Source organism: Nilaparvata lugens, chromosome 3, assembly GCF_014356525.2.
Source record: "Nilaparvata lugens isolate BPH chromosome 3, ASM1435652v1, whole genome shotgun sequence".
Lineage (NCBI taxonomy): Eukaryota > Metazoa > Arthropoda > Insecta > Hemiptera > Delphacidae > Nilaparvata > Nilaparvata lugens.
In genome coordinates, this window is record NC_052506.1 from 17,663,287 (window position 1) to 17,678,903 (window position 15,617).

A 15,617-nucleotide genomic window follows, 5' to 3' on the forward strand; every position below is an offset into this window, starting at 1 on the left:
AATAGGATAAGATTCAAATCATTTAAATAATTGAAATCTTTAAAATCTTAAATTTGAAGGTTATAATGTTGAACATTTTACAAACTCAATAAATAGATTGAATCCCGTTAAAAAGCTTTGAATTTACCCAGTATATAACAGTAAATTCTTTATTTTTCCATGGTTTTTGGTGATTCAATTCAATACCATGACCATAATAATTATTCACTTTACCTGTCCATAAGTTGGCACCATCGAATCCATAAGAGTACAGATCATCACCAACTCCATTTCCACCCCATTTTTCTCCACCGCCAGGGTAAGGCACATATCTGAAATTGAATATATATTATATATTATAAGCAACACTTGAATAAAAATAATTGTTATATTGATGTGTTTAGACCGCAGGAGAAAACATTTTATTGTTATATGAGTCAAATCTCCAGGTGAAACACTCTTCTAAGTACCTCATATCAACAATCAACTCAACTATTATTCTATATAAGAATTATAGATTCATTCTTAAAATAATTTTAATGTAGTTAAGATCTCTAATGAAAATTGAGATCTCTCTTTATTTAATATATCTATAATTGTATAGATATACGGTAACGCATTTTCTTATGATAACTCGAGCTTACGCACAGACCTTTGTTGCCTATGTAAGCTCTTTCCTATCCAATTGCAAGAATAAAATTGTGATAGCTCAATTATCGCTTTGATATCAAATTAAACTTACAGTCCTATATTCATAATAATGAGGATAGAAAACTCTCAATTTTTTAAATAACATCCTGAGTGAAGATTGGATCGATAATGATTATCATTTCTATGAGATTAGCCCAGATAGAACTCACCCACTAGTGTTGGCCCAGCCGATTCTCAAGTGCGGCGTCATGTGTGTTGTCTGCTCAATGTGGTCCATCGTCACCTCAAAGTACCACTTCTGGTAGACTGCCGAGCCGACAACACGACCCACAAATATATTCGGACGGACACTGCAACACCATTGAAAATTATTTGTATTAATCTATAAGAGCAGTAGGGCAACAATAATGTAGGTCATCTGTATTGACAAGTTCGAATTATCTCAAAAATATCAGTTGAGATTATAATAAAGAGTAACTCAAATTTTACAGGATATATTTTAATTTTATGAGAGTTCATTGCAGTGGCGACATTTATACAATTATAATATCAAAGAGAAGATTAACCCAGATGCACCTGATACAAATTTGAGAAGTACCTATATTGACTAATTAAGTTTCTTATTATAAGAAGCTCAAATACATTCCATACAGTTTGGACAGGAATTTGCTAATATCAGATTTCCGAAAGAATGGTCAGTCACATTCAAGAGCCTTCCTGCACAATATAATTTGAGTGAAGTCTTCTTTTTCTATTTAGATTAATCTGGAAGCTTCTAGATTTTTTCGAATTCTAATTAGTTCTCTTCTTGATGCTTCATTCTTCTTTTATTTATTTTTCATCTATTCACAAATAGATGAATGCCATTATAGTGATTAGACCACTGTTTTATAAGGTTGAATCAAATATCAAAATCCCACTTAAATGATCAGTGTAAATGTCAATTCAATTTGACTGCAATACAATTAAAAGAAGGTATGGTTGGTACGCCATGACTCACCTAGCAACATGATCGACCAGCTGCGTTTGAAGAAGAAGATTTTTGCCTGGAAGAAGGAAATCACAGATATTGTTTTGTGAGCTGCGAACCGCCACACCGTTACCCACGCATAGTGAGCACAGCACGTCCAGTACTTTCGGATCCCTCCCATGTTTCTCCAGAAGAGAAATGATAACTTTGATATGTTCATCCTGTAAAACATTATTTGAAAGATTTCTGCTTCAAAAACGATAATTCCATGTGTCATAGATTTTTATTGACTAATAGTTTTAGGTGTGTTCCGAACCATTGTAAAGTTATTTTGACTCCTTAAGCATAGATGGACATAAAAAATATACTGCAATTTTATGAGTATTTTCAAGTATTTTAATAGTATTTTTCTTGTATTATTTTTAGATGTTATAATATTATATTATTATAATAAATTGTGTATGTTTTTGAGAAAATAAATTTGAAAAGTTAATAACTGATAATAAGCATAGCTGGACTTGAGCAATCACTGAAGCAACAAGATTACCAAACATTTGTTACTTATTTAATCTGATATTAGGTGCCACACTAACTGGAGGGCAATTCACTTCATCAATTTTAAAAAGGAGTTCTAGAACCAGGAATACAAGGTACTTAACTACGTATTTCATCAACAAACACTATCACCTATTATTATTCAAATCGGACTAATATAATTTCAGATCCAAAAAACGATAGAATAGTTCTTTTTGGTCAAACCACACACTTTACTCAAAATTTTTTATAGCACTACAGCTCAATATGAGCTTTGGCCGCCTCCACTACTGCTCTCCACGCTTCTCGGTCCTTTGTTAATTGTCTCAATCCTCTATATCCCATTTTTTGGAGATCGTCTCTCACTTCATCTTCCCACCTTCTTCTCGGCCTTCCTCTCTTTCTTCTTGAATGCAGCCTCTCCTTGAATACCTTTTAGGTATTCTGTTCTCATTGATTCTACAGATATGTCCAAACCACCTAGGCCGCTGCTCCTTTATACATTTTACAGTATTTCGGCCTTTTATCAATGCCTCGAGCTCTGAGTTGGTACTTCTCCTCCACTCCTCTCCCTCTTTAACTGGACCATACATCTTGCTAAAGATTTTCCTTTCAAAAACGCCTAGATGGTTTTTGTTTTCTTTTGTTAACGTCCAAGATTCACAGCCGTACGTTCCAACTGGTCGAATTAGGCTTTCATATATTTCAAGTTTTGTGTTACTACAAATGAGCCTGTTTGTCAAAAGTTTCATGTTACTAACGTATGCTCTATTTCCAGCCAATACTCTTTGCTTTACTTCACTCAATATCCATTCAGCAAATCATGTGGATGAATTTATAGGCTGTATGACTATACCAACCATCAAAGCTGGACAACTTTTCTAGGATTAAGAGATTGAGTCATAGTGAGGTGTCCACTTAATGAACATAAATTATGAATTAACTTTGGATTCAACTCCAGAGTCACCTGCTGTACATGAACTCTCTAAATACCCAACTCAACAGGAGGTCCCTCTGGATCCTATCCTACCGTGGAGAAATAATATTGGCAAACTAATAATAAAAGTAAATAACATATTATTTAGGCCCATCATTCTTATATATTTTTCAATATTATAATAGTGTCAGGAGACTTTCTTTTCCTAAGGTTGTGGCATCTTCAACTGTGATATGCTCGAATGCAGTTCATGAACTATTAAAGCATCCATCTTTTATGAAGCTCATATTTTATTTATTGCAAAACAAGTATCAATTTAAAGGACGTAATACTTACCCTCATCATATTCAAAGCTTCAGGCGAATCAATGAGAACACAATGCAATACATCCAGCATTCCAGTGCCTTCACTCGATGCCTGTGAGCCCAGTCTGCTGAACAACCAGTTCAGACGATTCGAATTGGCAAACTGGGCGCAGTTGGTGTGATTTCCTTTAATTATGGCAGCTGTGGAGAGAAGGTGAATTCAGATTATTGGATAGAATACTTGAGTTTAACAATAATTATGAATATCGAAATTATTCCAATTCAGAAATTGAAATGTACTTTTAATCAAAGTTAGTGATTTTCTAATCAACATCCACAAACATATGACTAATGGTTTTTCTAATCAACATCTATAGAATTATGGCTAATGTTTTCTCAATCAACACCTACAAACTTATGACTAATGATTTTTCTAATCAACATCTATAAACTTATGACTAAATAGATTGTCAATCATTGAAAATTATTCTTCATATTGCTAACGGTGAGGTCAATGGTAACTAAATTAAGATGAGTCTTTAAAATTGAAAGAACTTTATGAAACTATAACTTCTATTTACACAGAAAATAATCTCTTTGACAATGAAATTAAGTGAAAAATGTCAATATTTAAAGATCAATGGTTCCCATTACAAACGAAGGAGGGCATTTTAGCTTGTTTTGATGTGTAGGCCTACATAATGAATCAAATAATATGTATGAGTATAAATATAGTAAATTAATATATATAGAGAATGACATAATAATACATCAAAGAATGCATAAATAAGAAGTACTTTGGAGATGATTATTATAAATAAAAATATTTTTAAAACGAAAGATAACTCACCAAGAAGTTGATACAAGTAGCCAGAAATAATGTCCCAGCTTTGCCCTGATTCATCTCCAGCCAAGCTGACAAGGAAACCTTGCGATGTTATCACATTTATTTTATCGATTGCTTCCAGAATCAAATTCAGTATGCCTTCTTCTTGGAACAGATCTTGACGATTTCTCAACGCACGGAACCTATTTTGTTTTTCTTCATGTTCTGAAAAATAATAATATTATGGTTAAATAGAAAGTTTGATTCAAGAAAAGCGATGATGAAAATAAATTTGATTGGTAATTAATTGTTGAAAATTGATGAAATTTAGGGTTGTAAGAAGCTGGTAACTTATCATCTCGATTTATTGAGTTGATGATCCATAGATATAGATTATATTCATTAAAATACAAAGATATGGATTACAGAGTGAACTGAAATTAATGTAATATTATTTAATCCATTTAAATGCTTGTGGAACTCACCCATATCATCAGCAGGCTGAGCAAAATAGTTGATCAAATCTTCCAGGCACATCACCATTTCATTCAAATTAACAGTTGCGCAGAATAACGAATGCCTTCTATTCACCTGCAATGTTTCTAGACCCCTGCAAAATAGAATACAGGAAAATTGTTAAATTTAACGAATGTAAATACGTGTACATAAGTATGTCCGAGCTTGGAAAAATCAAAGTTAATGAAATGACAAGTACAATCTTATAACAGTTTTTTGTTACGAAATTGTAAATTTTCTTTATTATCTACATGCATTCAAGTAATTACGTTATCAAGAAACCCTATAGTCTCTAGTGGGTAATGAGATGGAACCACGATCTGTGAAGCTGATATGTTCAGTTATACCATAGAGAAACCATGGCGTAAACCAAGAACATATCCCATGGTATAGGGCGTTTATATCACAACTTTTACTGTTAACTCAAGCAGATTACTGTCGATTATTTGTTTATTTTCACACTTTTGTTGAGGTTTGAACGGCACAGTATGATCGACTACCAGCATCACACTGCTCCAAGGGAAAGAAATACGTGGACTATCGGCTTGAGTTAACAGTAAGGGCCGGTTTCCGAGCTCGGGATTTTGCTAAGTCCTAGACTTTAAACAGCTGGAGTCAGAAAATTGGTTTTCCAAAACGGGGCGTAAATAAAATAAAGAGAAAATAGTGTAAAGTTTCAGCTATTTTGAATTATTTAGGAATGTCTAATTTCGTCAAGGAAAAACGTTTCCAATTATAGAAATTAGAAAATAAAAACTACAACTACTGTTATAAAAGCTGCGACTACGCCCCGTTTTGAAAAGCCAATTTTCTGACTCGAGCTGTTTAAAGTCTAGGACTTAGCTGAATCCCGAGCTCGGAAACCGGCCCTAAAAGTTGCGACATTAACGCCCTATACATTTACATTACATTTACATTTATTACATTCCTTAATTACAACATCAAATTAATGATTGGGAGAGAATCAACAGGATAAACCCAAAACTGTTCCTCTCCCTAATTTTGATAAAAATAGTCCAAATGAGGTTATGAAAACACTTTTATAAAGATCACAAAAATTTACAGTCCAAATAAACATTATACTAAAAATGTTGTATCTCGGTTGATCAGAAAGATGAAACAAATTATTATTACACTTGAAAATGAATTGATAAATTGAAAAATATTAAAAAACTTGATAAATTTGAAGCCAGAAAAATCATGGGATATCGCTATTGCTTACGCTATTGCTTCTCTATAGTTATATATAGTAGAACCGAAGTAATAGGCATAATAGGAGTTAGCCCGTTGTACTTTCTGAGATACTTCCCATGTAAATCCAGCATGAAAATCCTCTTTATATAGTATTCGAATGGCTAAGGAGAAAAATTATTCTACGTAATCTAACAGTTGATGTTATCATAATTTAAAAAACAAAATTAGAAGAAAAATACGCATACCTCAGTATTAATTAGAACTATTTATATAATATTAAAAGCGAAATAAAAGTGATATTGTCAGTTCCACTTTATTTCACCTTAATATGGAGAAATTCCACGATATCTCTGTTCATAGTATACATTTATATAATATTTTATCAAAACGAAAATGTTTTTAGAGATTATTTAAAGTGTATTTAGCACTGCAGATAAAATTATAAAAATGATGATTGGATAGGTACAATACTTTCTTTTTTTTTATTTTTGGCCGCTACAATGTTTTGTAATGATATTTTGTGCGAAATGAATTAATTTTTGAATTGAAAAAAATTTAATTAAATTGTTTTATTGTGTTAGTGTTTTATAAAATACTTGCCTGATGAATTGAGTGAACAAGGATGAGCACTTCCTGATGACCCGAGCAGTTCTCGACTCTTCTTCCTGACTGCGAGAGAAATCCAACCCATCGTCCATCTTTCCTTCCTCATGGAGAACGGCTTGTTTTTCTTCAACCTTTCCGACTCCTTTCTTCTTTGTTTCATATGACTGCGAAAATAAATAAATTGCAAATAAGTCTAAAGATTCAGCATTCTGTAATTTTATCAAAGAAATACCATTGATTTGTATATTTGAAAAATTATGTAGTCATTTACAAAGTCATAATACTTTTTAGGAAGGGAAGGGTGGAGGTAATTGGGTTAGTACAACTTGTTGAATAAGAATTGATATTGTGGAATTTCTCCACAATTGAAAAACACAGTTTTACTTTTGTCACATCCACATCTATTAGGCTTGTTACACAGGACTCCAGTTTCGTGTTGAAACCAATATATCTTCATCTTCATCACTACAGCTGAAGATGCGTTGGTTTCAACAAGAAACTGCAGTCCTGTGTACAAGTCTAATAAATGTGGATGTGACAAAATTAAAACTGTGTTTTTTCAATTGGGTTAATACATTCTGGCTTTACCTATACATCCTTTTCCAGTTTTTTCCATGTAATATATCAAATCTCATCCAGGGAGAACAAATGATGGACGATAGCGCAGGCTTGTTTGATGGATGTTACTGCGGAATTGAGTTAATAGTTTTGCTTTACCTTTATTTACAAAAAAATTCTTGATGAGAACATGTTTTTAAATATCCTGTGTGACCGCTTTCATGTAAAACTTAGCCTCATTGAGGAAATTTGCAGGCATAAATCCTACCAAAAAACAATTTCAATAATAAAATAAGATTGAAAGACATTAATCATAATTCTTATCTCATGACGAATAGTAAGTAGGTTACAAACATTTCATCCTGAAGAGATCGAAAAGAAGTAGACTCTAATGTTTATTAATGGAATATTTTATATGTATTGACGTATTATTTGATATCTATTTTAATCTATTGAGATACTATTACTTTACAGTGAACTTACTTTATAGGTGAGCCACAATCCAGTCTCCGAGTGTTGAACGAGAACAGTACTGTCACCATACTTGATGATTGGCGCGCCTATCACTTCCAGATCTTTGTCTTCAAGCACGACCTTCTGATCATCCTTCTCCTGTCGCAGACAGAATGCTGACAGAGCTGTTGTAGCTTCATCTCTGTATGCAAATATTAAATATTTTTTGTGAAATTATTCATCAGGTTTACAAATTAAATTTAATCTCAATCCATCCATAGCAAAAGAATGGTTAATCATCAATTTGAAAATACAATGTGACTTTTGATGACTGACATTGTGTTTCTAAGACTGAACACTCAGTATGGCACGCAATATGAACAGATAGGAATAGCTTCAAGAAAGTCTAAATTGATTCTCCTCTAAAACATCAGATTTGCTTTTTTCATATTATACTGTACTTTCCCAATAGTTGGAAAATAGATAGAAATTTAAATTCAAGATGGTCATTTTATAACTATATTAACAATATAAGAGGGTAAATTTAAGATGGCCATTTTATAACTATATTAGCAATAATACATTTTATAGCTACTGTTTAATATCGTTGGAGTATTAATCAATATTGAATAAAGCAATAAAGCAACAAATGTTACAAATGTTTATAAATCTACAGAAGTGTAACTTATTTGTATTCCACTACATTTCAAACCTTCATAAGTGACCTATATTAGGAGAGTAACGTATATGAATTCTACTACGCTTTAAATGTTCAAAATGAAACAAACTGTAATGTTTTTAATGAATACGATTAATAAATTGCCAGAAAAACTAAATAAAAAAGTTGAATTAATTAGTCAATTGATAGAGTGAATTAGATTGATACTCACCTCACGATAAGATGTAGTTCATTATTCTCGTTGACTCCAAGGTAACGTCCAGTTGTCAAGTGGCGTATTCTCATAGGATGATACCAATTGATGAAGCCACCCGCCCACTTTGTTCGAGCAAGTTCCAGTCTCCATAATGAACGGGCTTGACTCATCACACTGCCACCCTCATATACTACTATACTGTGAATACAATGCAATAAATACAGTTAATAACAATGTATAAAAATGTTTGAAATGAAGAGAAAATTTGATCCATCCACTTCATATTTTATAGTGAGGTAGAGCTTATTTCAAATTGATAAATAACTTATACTGGATTGATATCAATTATTATTACAATTGACAAACCATTTTACAATTTCAAGCAATTTACTCATACAACAGCAACGTGATCCGCAGAAGTGAAGGTAATAAATTAACTTTTAAAGTTTTCATCCCAACTTGAACTGCTGGTCAATAATAATTTGCAGCATCAAATTTCACTCTAACAAAACATTTACGAAGTCTACTGTTGTGAAGTTGGAATTTTATACCATATTAGAACAGATTACTTTCAAATAGAGTATTTTTAAATATATGTAGAAAGGACAAGTAAATTCAGATAATCAGAATCTGAATAACAGAGCAATAGTTACTTCTGTCCTGGTGCTTCACTCCACGTTGATGGTATTGTAAGGCACTCGTCACCACCATGAAAAAACCTGAGCACATCGCCACCAAACACATAACCTGAAAAACAATGCATTCATCTATATTACTATACTGATTAACCACAATACATTGTAAATAACCGGAGTGATCCGTGGTCTAGTGGATAGAGTACTTGCGTAGCAGCATAGAGATCCCGGGTTCGAACCCTCTCACAACCAAAAGTTTTTTAACCAGATCACTCCCGTGTTATCGGATGGGCACGTTAAATTGTCGGTCCCGGCTGAAGTATGACACTCGTAAGGCCCATTGACGGCTTAAATTATATATTAAGGCGGTGGGATCTTCCCGCAAGGGACTCCCCACCAACAAAAGCCATACGAGTTTACTTTACTTTATTGTAAATAACCATCAATATCTTTGAATATATACTTATCTATTATTGAGTGATTAATATTAATGGGATGTAGTTCCTCGAATAACTAGAAGATTAAACCAATACACTAACAAACTTATTGAGCAATGAACTCACATGAGACAAGACATGATAACAAATAAAAATGAACAACAAGAACTAGTCATAAAAGATTTTTTACTTAGTTTTGTAAAACGGGGTTTCTTCTTAAATAGATAAATCTATCTGTATCTCAATATAAAGCCTGACCTGTGCAGGGACTAACTTAGGTCCCAAATACCATCAAACTCTGGTGTTCTGAAAATGGCATTCGGTCTATGCTACATCTTCTCACGTCATGGGATTGTTTAATGAACACACTGTGAACTAGTGAATAATAGATTGGAAAATCCAATTCCTGGTACAAATCTTAGATCGTGTAAATATTTTCAGTAGAAGTGCAACAGTATTTCAAATACCGATTTCGATAACTTCACATATTCGAAAATAGTGAATTTAATGTATGTGAAATAGTTTAAGAATGAGATACAATACTTGTTGACGTTGAATAGCTTACCGACATATTTCATGCGACTGATTCCGGTGCCGTAAGGCTGAACAGACCAGTGAGTCACATGGAATGAGGCATTCACGATGGACAAGTCGTTCTCTTTTGTTGTGTGCTGAAATAGAACGCAAAACTCTAATTACATCATTGAATTCCCTGCAATTTGGATTTTGGATAGACATCTCTATGAATGAGTATTCATCTACAGAATAACCTCGCTAATCGGATTACGAGAAGACCAGGGGCGTCGTCGGATAAAGCCGGATTCTCGGATATACTCGTTTATTCACATACTAAGTTGATTGAATCATACTTTTGCACTAATGAAGTATTAATCGACCAAGACTGGCTGCAATATTCGAAACCATTGTCAACAATGAAAATAGGGAACCTTCTTCTGATTGGCTAGGTATAGTGTTTGATTCAACATTGGAGAAAACATAATATTAGAGTGAAATGGAAAGATATTGTCCGTTCCATAATATGTAACAATATCTCACAATGTTTTATTCATTTCACCTTAATAATGTCTTATTCATTTCACATTTATATTTTCATTATAATTATTTTCTTTTTATATTTTTATTTAGAATTTGTTTGTATTTAAAACTGTATTGTTTGTGTTTTTCAACAAATACTGTTCCTATTCTATTCTATAATAATATAGAGAGTTTTCACAACATCTTTGTGTCTAGTTTGGAAGAATATATAATAATAATTACCAAGTATCGTTCAGTGGCAACTGAGACAAGGATGAGGTCGTCACCGACTCGCACCTTCTCACCCTCAGATCTCTGTTTGGAGGCGGGGTGCACTGTCCACCAACAGGCCTCACCTAAAAACACAGTTAAAATGGAATGGTTGGATCACACACAATGAGATTTGGAATGTAACAGATCACGTTTAGAGGGAAAAATTCATTAATTTCGAAATAAAATACTTGATGCAACTCGAGCTTACTATTCAATTAAGCTGTAATATTTTCAATTCATTTGAATTTGTTGTCTAACATACAATACGCTCTGGAATGTAATAGATCAGGTCTGGAATGAACAATTTTCTAGTTTTGAAAGTTTTTCTTATGCAACTGAAGCTTGTTATTCAATCCAGCTCCCATATTCTAGATTTATGACTAGAAATTTCAATCTTCTCTGAAATATTCTTTGATTACTTGAATGTTGAATTTTCAACAAATACTGTTCCTATTCTATAATGATATAGAGAGTTTTCACAACATCTTTGTGTCTAGTTTGGAAGAATATATAATAATAATTACCAATTGATTTAAGGCTATTCGGTACCCTTTTTTTAAATTGATAATCGTTTTCAATATAATTGTTAAGATCATTATAAGAGTGAGAAAAAGTGGCAACTGAAAATTTTAGGTGGTCTAATAAGCGAGTTATGGGTTGTTGAAAGTGCTAACTCCGTTTTCTTTCCAGATCATAAACGGTTTCGAATTTTTCATTGGAGTTTTTTTCAATACATTCAGTACATCATTGGCTTTGTTCTAATATGCGTTTTTCGCGATATATGCCAAAATAAACAAGTTATCGAATTTACAAAAAAAGATACTTTTTTATTTATAAACGATATTGAGAATAAAATGTTTTAGTTTGGAAAGATACATTTTCTCAATTTCTAAGAGCAGTTCTATTAATATAGTCGAAACCGTTTATGATCTGGAAAGAAAACGGAATCTGGAAAATTAGCAACAACTCATAGCTCGCTTATTAGACCACTTAAAAATTTCAGTTGCCACTTTTTCTCACTCTTATAATGATCTTAACAATTATATATTCATACATAAGTTACAATATCATTCTCAACTATGAATGATTGGGAAAGGAACAGTTTTGGGCTTTAAGCCTGTTGTTCCTTTCACAAATTTAGATAGAAATTGTCCAAAAATAGGTTATGTTTACACTTCACGATTTTTATTGAAAAAGATTATCAAATTGACAAATTTGAATAAAAAACGTGTACCGAACAGCCATAAAAAATATTTTCATTTTCATTGCGTTTTTAACGAATAGGCTACTCAGAACCATTGCTCATGCAGACAACAAGACCAAAGTGGACATCAACTTATTTTTTTGGAAATGGGTCTTATTTTACGAGTTATGTTTTTATTGATTGTAGAGGGAGTCTTACTATGAACTTTTAAATGTACTGGAGAATGAATACCTTTATTCTAATATTCATAAATAAATATGTAATAATTCATTTTGCATACCACGATTCGAATGAAATTTAAACTAATTTACCTTGCGAATGCTCTTGGAGACCAACATCGAATGAAAGTTTATCATTGGATGAACTTGTTGATAGGCAAGCCAAGTACTGGAATGAAAAAGAAAAATTAATCTTGATACTCACTCAAACTTTCTTATAACCTTTCTTATGTTTCAATATTAGAATTTTATTGATAGATTTTCTATATTCTATACTACATTGTGTTATCTCCTAAAAAACATTAATTTAATAATTGAAATCTTTATAGTATTATCATGATGCATTTTTCCCAATTTATAATTTATGTTCACACTCACTGTATCTTGTGGTTATTCTCTATTTTTATTGAATTGTAATTTTCTTCTTTCCAGATAACTATGCTTCCTTCAGTTTCAATGAGAAATATACTTATAGTATGATTACATGGTATTATCCTTACCATATCACTGTTTTGATGTCGCAGTAGAATAGCATTGCCGTACAGTAGAGTTCTATGTCCTGAACCAGTTCCTTTACCCTGAAAATCCGAAACACAATAATGTTGAAGCCAAGTGTGATTATGAAACTGGTACTTCAAAATATATCTAGTTTTAATGCTTGAATGTTTTGGGGAGTATAGCCAACATAATCCTATATTTGAAAAATTATCACGTTTATGATTCCAATAAAGTTAATGGAATAATTTATGAGTAACTTGGATCGTTTTTATGTCGATGTAATAAATTGTTTTAACTAAGAATACGTTCATATTCATGAAACTTGATACGATTATTGAATAAAAAACAAATAGTGTAAAAATGAACAGATTTCAAGAGAGGAATGAATTCACTTCGAGAATAATCAATAATGATGAGTAGCATGACGTAACTTGATTTTTATGTTTGTATTTGTAGCAATATTTTTTCATTTTTTTACAATTTTCATTTTATAATTTGCAGTTTCCAAAAACGTAGGCTTACATAGGAAAATCATGTTGAAATTAATGAATGTATTGAAAAACTTGAAACCTAACAGAGGTTTTATCTTAAACAAAATCTTTTAAAACATAACGAGAATCATATACTTCACATAGTCATTATGCACCATATATTACAGAGCAATTGATACAAGATGGCGATGATTTTTACAATAATAATAAAAATTAAAATATCGACATAGATGTGTTAATACAAAATCACTAAATGATCAATTGTGATATGTTATTGCGTGAGCCATATAATAAAAGATCTAGATGAGAATCTGAGGTTTTGAGTGTAGAATTTAGCGTTTTATCAGCTTACCGTTAAATGTTTTGTAAATAAATGTATTTATTTATTCAAATGAGTTTTCAATCACCCAGAGATGAAGCAATGTGATGAAATAAAGTAAGACTACACACCACACGTTCTATTATAATTACAGTACATAACAAAATTGAATCGCTAATACAAATAAATGTGTTGACGAGTTTGTCAGAACAATACTAATGTTTAACGTAGCATGAAATGTTAAATAAAATCGTGTTAAAATAATTGATGTTTTATTTCTGAAGATGTTTCTATGGTCCATCTGTTGAAAATTTGTATGCTTTTGAAGAAAAATGTAGAAGTTCATTCGAATGCAAGGAAAAACATCTGTATGATGAAGCATTCATTTTTAAATGAGTTTTGAGATGCATGGGTTCAATTTTTCACACCTGATGATTTGTTTCGGAATAATTCAAATGAGGAATAGAAAAAGAGCATCAATCCCCAAATATCCGGGGAGCGGCACGTGATCAATCGATTTGTAGTGCCCGAAGTAACAATTTATGTATCTGGTTCAAACAACATGAATAAACAGGAGCTAATGAACGATTCCATTTTCACCAGCAATGGCAAAATGTCTCTCAGTACTGGACCGTTTCAGATAAGTTATGATAGTCTATGATGGATCATGATTAATCTTATTTTAAATTACAATTCAATTGAAATTTACATTACAGATCAAATATGTTCACAAGAAAAGCTTTGATGAACGTCTTCAAGGATGTTGAACTTGATAACATTGTAACAAACATAGAGCATTAATGAAATAAAATACCAGCATTTAGTGCGTGAAATTCAAAACGGAATCAAAATTAATTTGAAAAGGATGCTGATGATAGAATGTTGGTTATCACACGAAAAAGCATTATAAGAGCCAGTTGGAGAATTATAATAAGCAAAAAATTGTTTATTCGATTTTGGCACAATATGCTTTACTTACAAGTGAGTCCTGTTCCTGAAAAGTAATAAAGCATATGGGCATTTTTATATCCACAAATATTTACAAGAGTAAATTTTTAGAAATAATTTTGTACAGCATAGAATTGCAAATAAATTCCAGAGGCAGATCCAATCCAATTTGTGGGTAAAAAAGGGTGGTCACATTGGATGTGTATATGTGTAAGAGCACGAAGACCAAACGCGCAGATGAGAAACAAAATATTGAAAGAGCAATAGGAACACTAACACTGAACGCGTGCACTTGCTGGTTGCATTCAGGGTGAGAAGCTACAAGCAAGTCACAACATGTTTCAATAGTTCTTTCCAGATTTTGTTTTTCGGTTTATGCATGATCTGACGTGCACTTGCACATACACGCATGTATCCATTGTGATCATACCCTGAGTCATTTCTTTGTGATCCAATCCGATACATCTTAGTCAGCACTTGATGAACACAAATATTTAGAACGCTCGGCCAATGTGACCGCCTCTAATAAATTTCATTTTTTTCAACTGATCTTTTTTTCAAAATAATAATAATACTCCTTATAACGATTATTGAAAAATCGATAAAATAAACCAATTACCCTTTTATAGATGATAATTTAAGTGACAAAAACCTCAAGGTCAATTTTGCCAGTATGCAATAAAAATGCTTATTTGAAAATATTAGAATTCACGAATTAGTTATCAAACTGAAAAATATTTTTTCAATGTCTTTATCAAATTCCACGAGAGAACACAAAACAAACATGTTATAAAAAATCTATCCTAAACAATACTATCCAAAAAGCACTCAAAATCGGACAAACGTTGGGGGAGTGCTGGTCGCCTGAGTATTGTGCACTCTATTTTAGAGTATTGTGTGACTAGCAGTGATGGAGAAATCACCAAGATTTTTGGACATATTTACAGTAAACAGAGTGATCATCACTCTACAAGTATTAAAACATCGAGAACGATTTTATATTCATTTAAAGAAGTATTTAGTGAATTTATGTGAACTACAAAACCCAAGTAATTTAATGAAGCGAGCTTATTAATTTATAAATAGTCAGTCTATTGCAGACGTTCAAAAACATTTTTGCTCTGTGGCCAATTCAAACATAAATTATATGCCTTA

General features: G+C 32.1%; 1 protein-coding gene across 1 annotated transcript in view; it reads right to left on the reverse strand.

Annotated features, from left to right (window-relative positions):
* The window catches only part of LOC111058307 (ryanodine receptor), a 149,015-nt gene that overhangs the window by 98,038 nt on the left and 35,360 nt on the right, over positions 1 to 15,617 (reverse strand). Inside the window, exons 4-18 of the mRNA XM_039422722.1 lie at positions 14,494 to 14,508; positions 12,707 to 12,784; positions 12,300 to 12,375; positions 10,755 to 10,867; positions 10,042 to 10,147; positions 9,058 to 9,151; positions 8,420 to 8,602; positions 7,560 to 7,731; positions 6,513 to 6,682; positions 4,688 to 4,812; positions 4,227 to 4,427; positions 3,408 to 3,577; positions 1,631 to 1,821; positions 840 to 980; positions 214 to 311 (exon numbers count right to left, since the gene is read on the reverse strand). Coding sequence (XP_039278656.1) covers positions 214 to 311; positions 840 to 980; positions 1,631 to 1,821; positions 3,408 to 3,577; positions 4,227 to 4,427; positions 4,688 to 4,812; positions 6,513 to 6,682; positions 7,560 to 7,731; positions 8,420 to 8,602; positions 9,058 to 9,151; positions 10,042 to 10,147; positions 10,755 to 10,867; positions 12,300 to 12,375; positions 12,707 to 12,784; positions 14,494 to 14,508 — 1,933 coding nt within the window. The remainder of the gene's footprint in view (positions 1 to 213; positions 312 to 839; positions 981 to 1,630; positions 1,822 to 3,407; positions 3,578 to 4,226; positions 4,428 to 4,687; positions 4,813 to 6,512; positions 6,683 to 7,559; positions 7,732 to 8,419; positions 8,603 to 9,057; positions 9,152 to 10,041; positions 10,148 to 10,754; positions 10,868 to 12,299; positions 12,376 to 12,706; positions 12,785 to 14,493; positions 14,509 to 15,617) is intronic.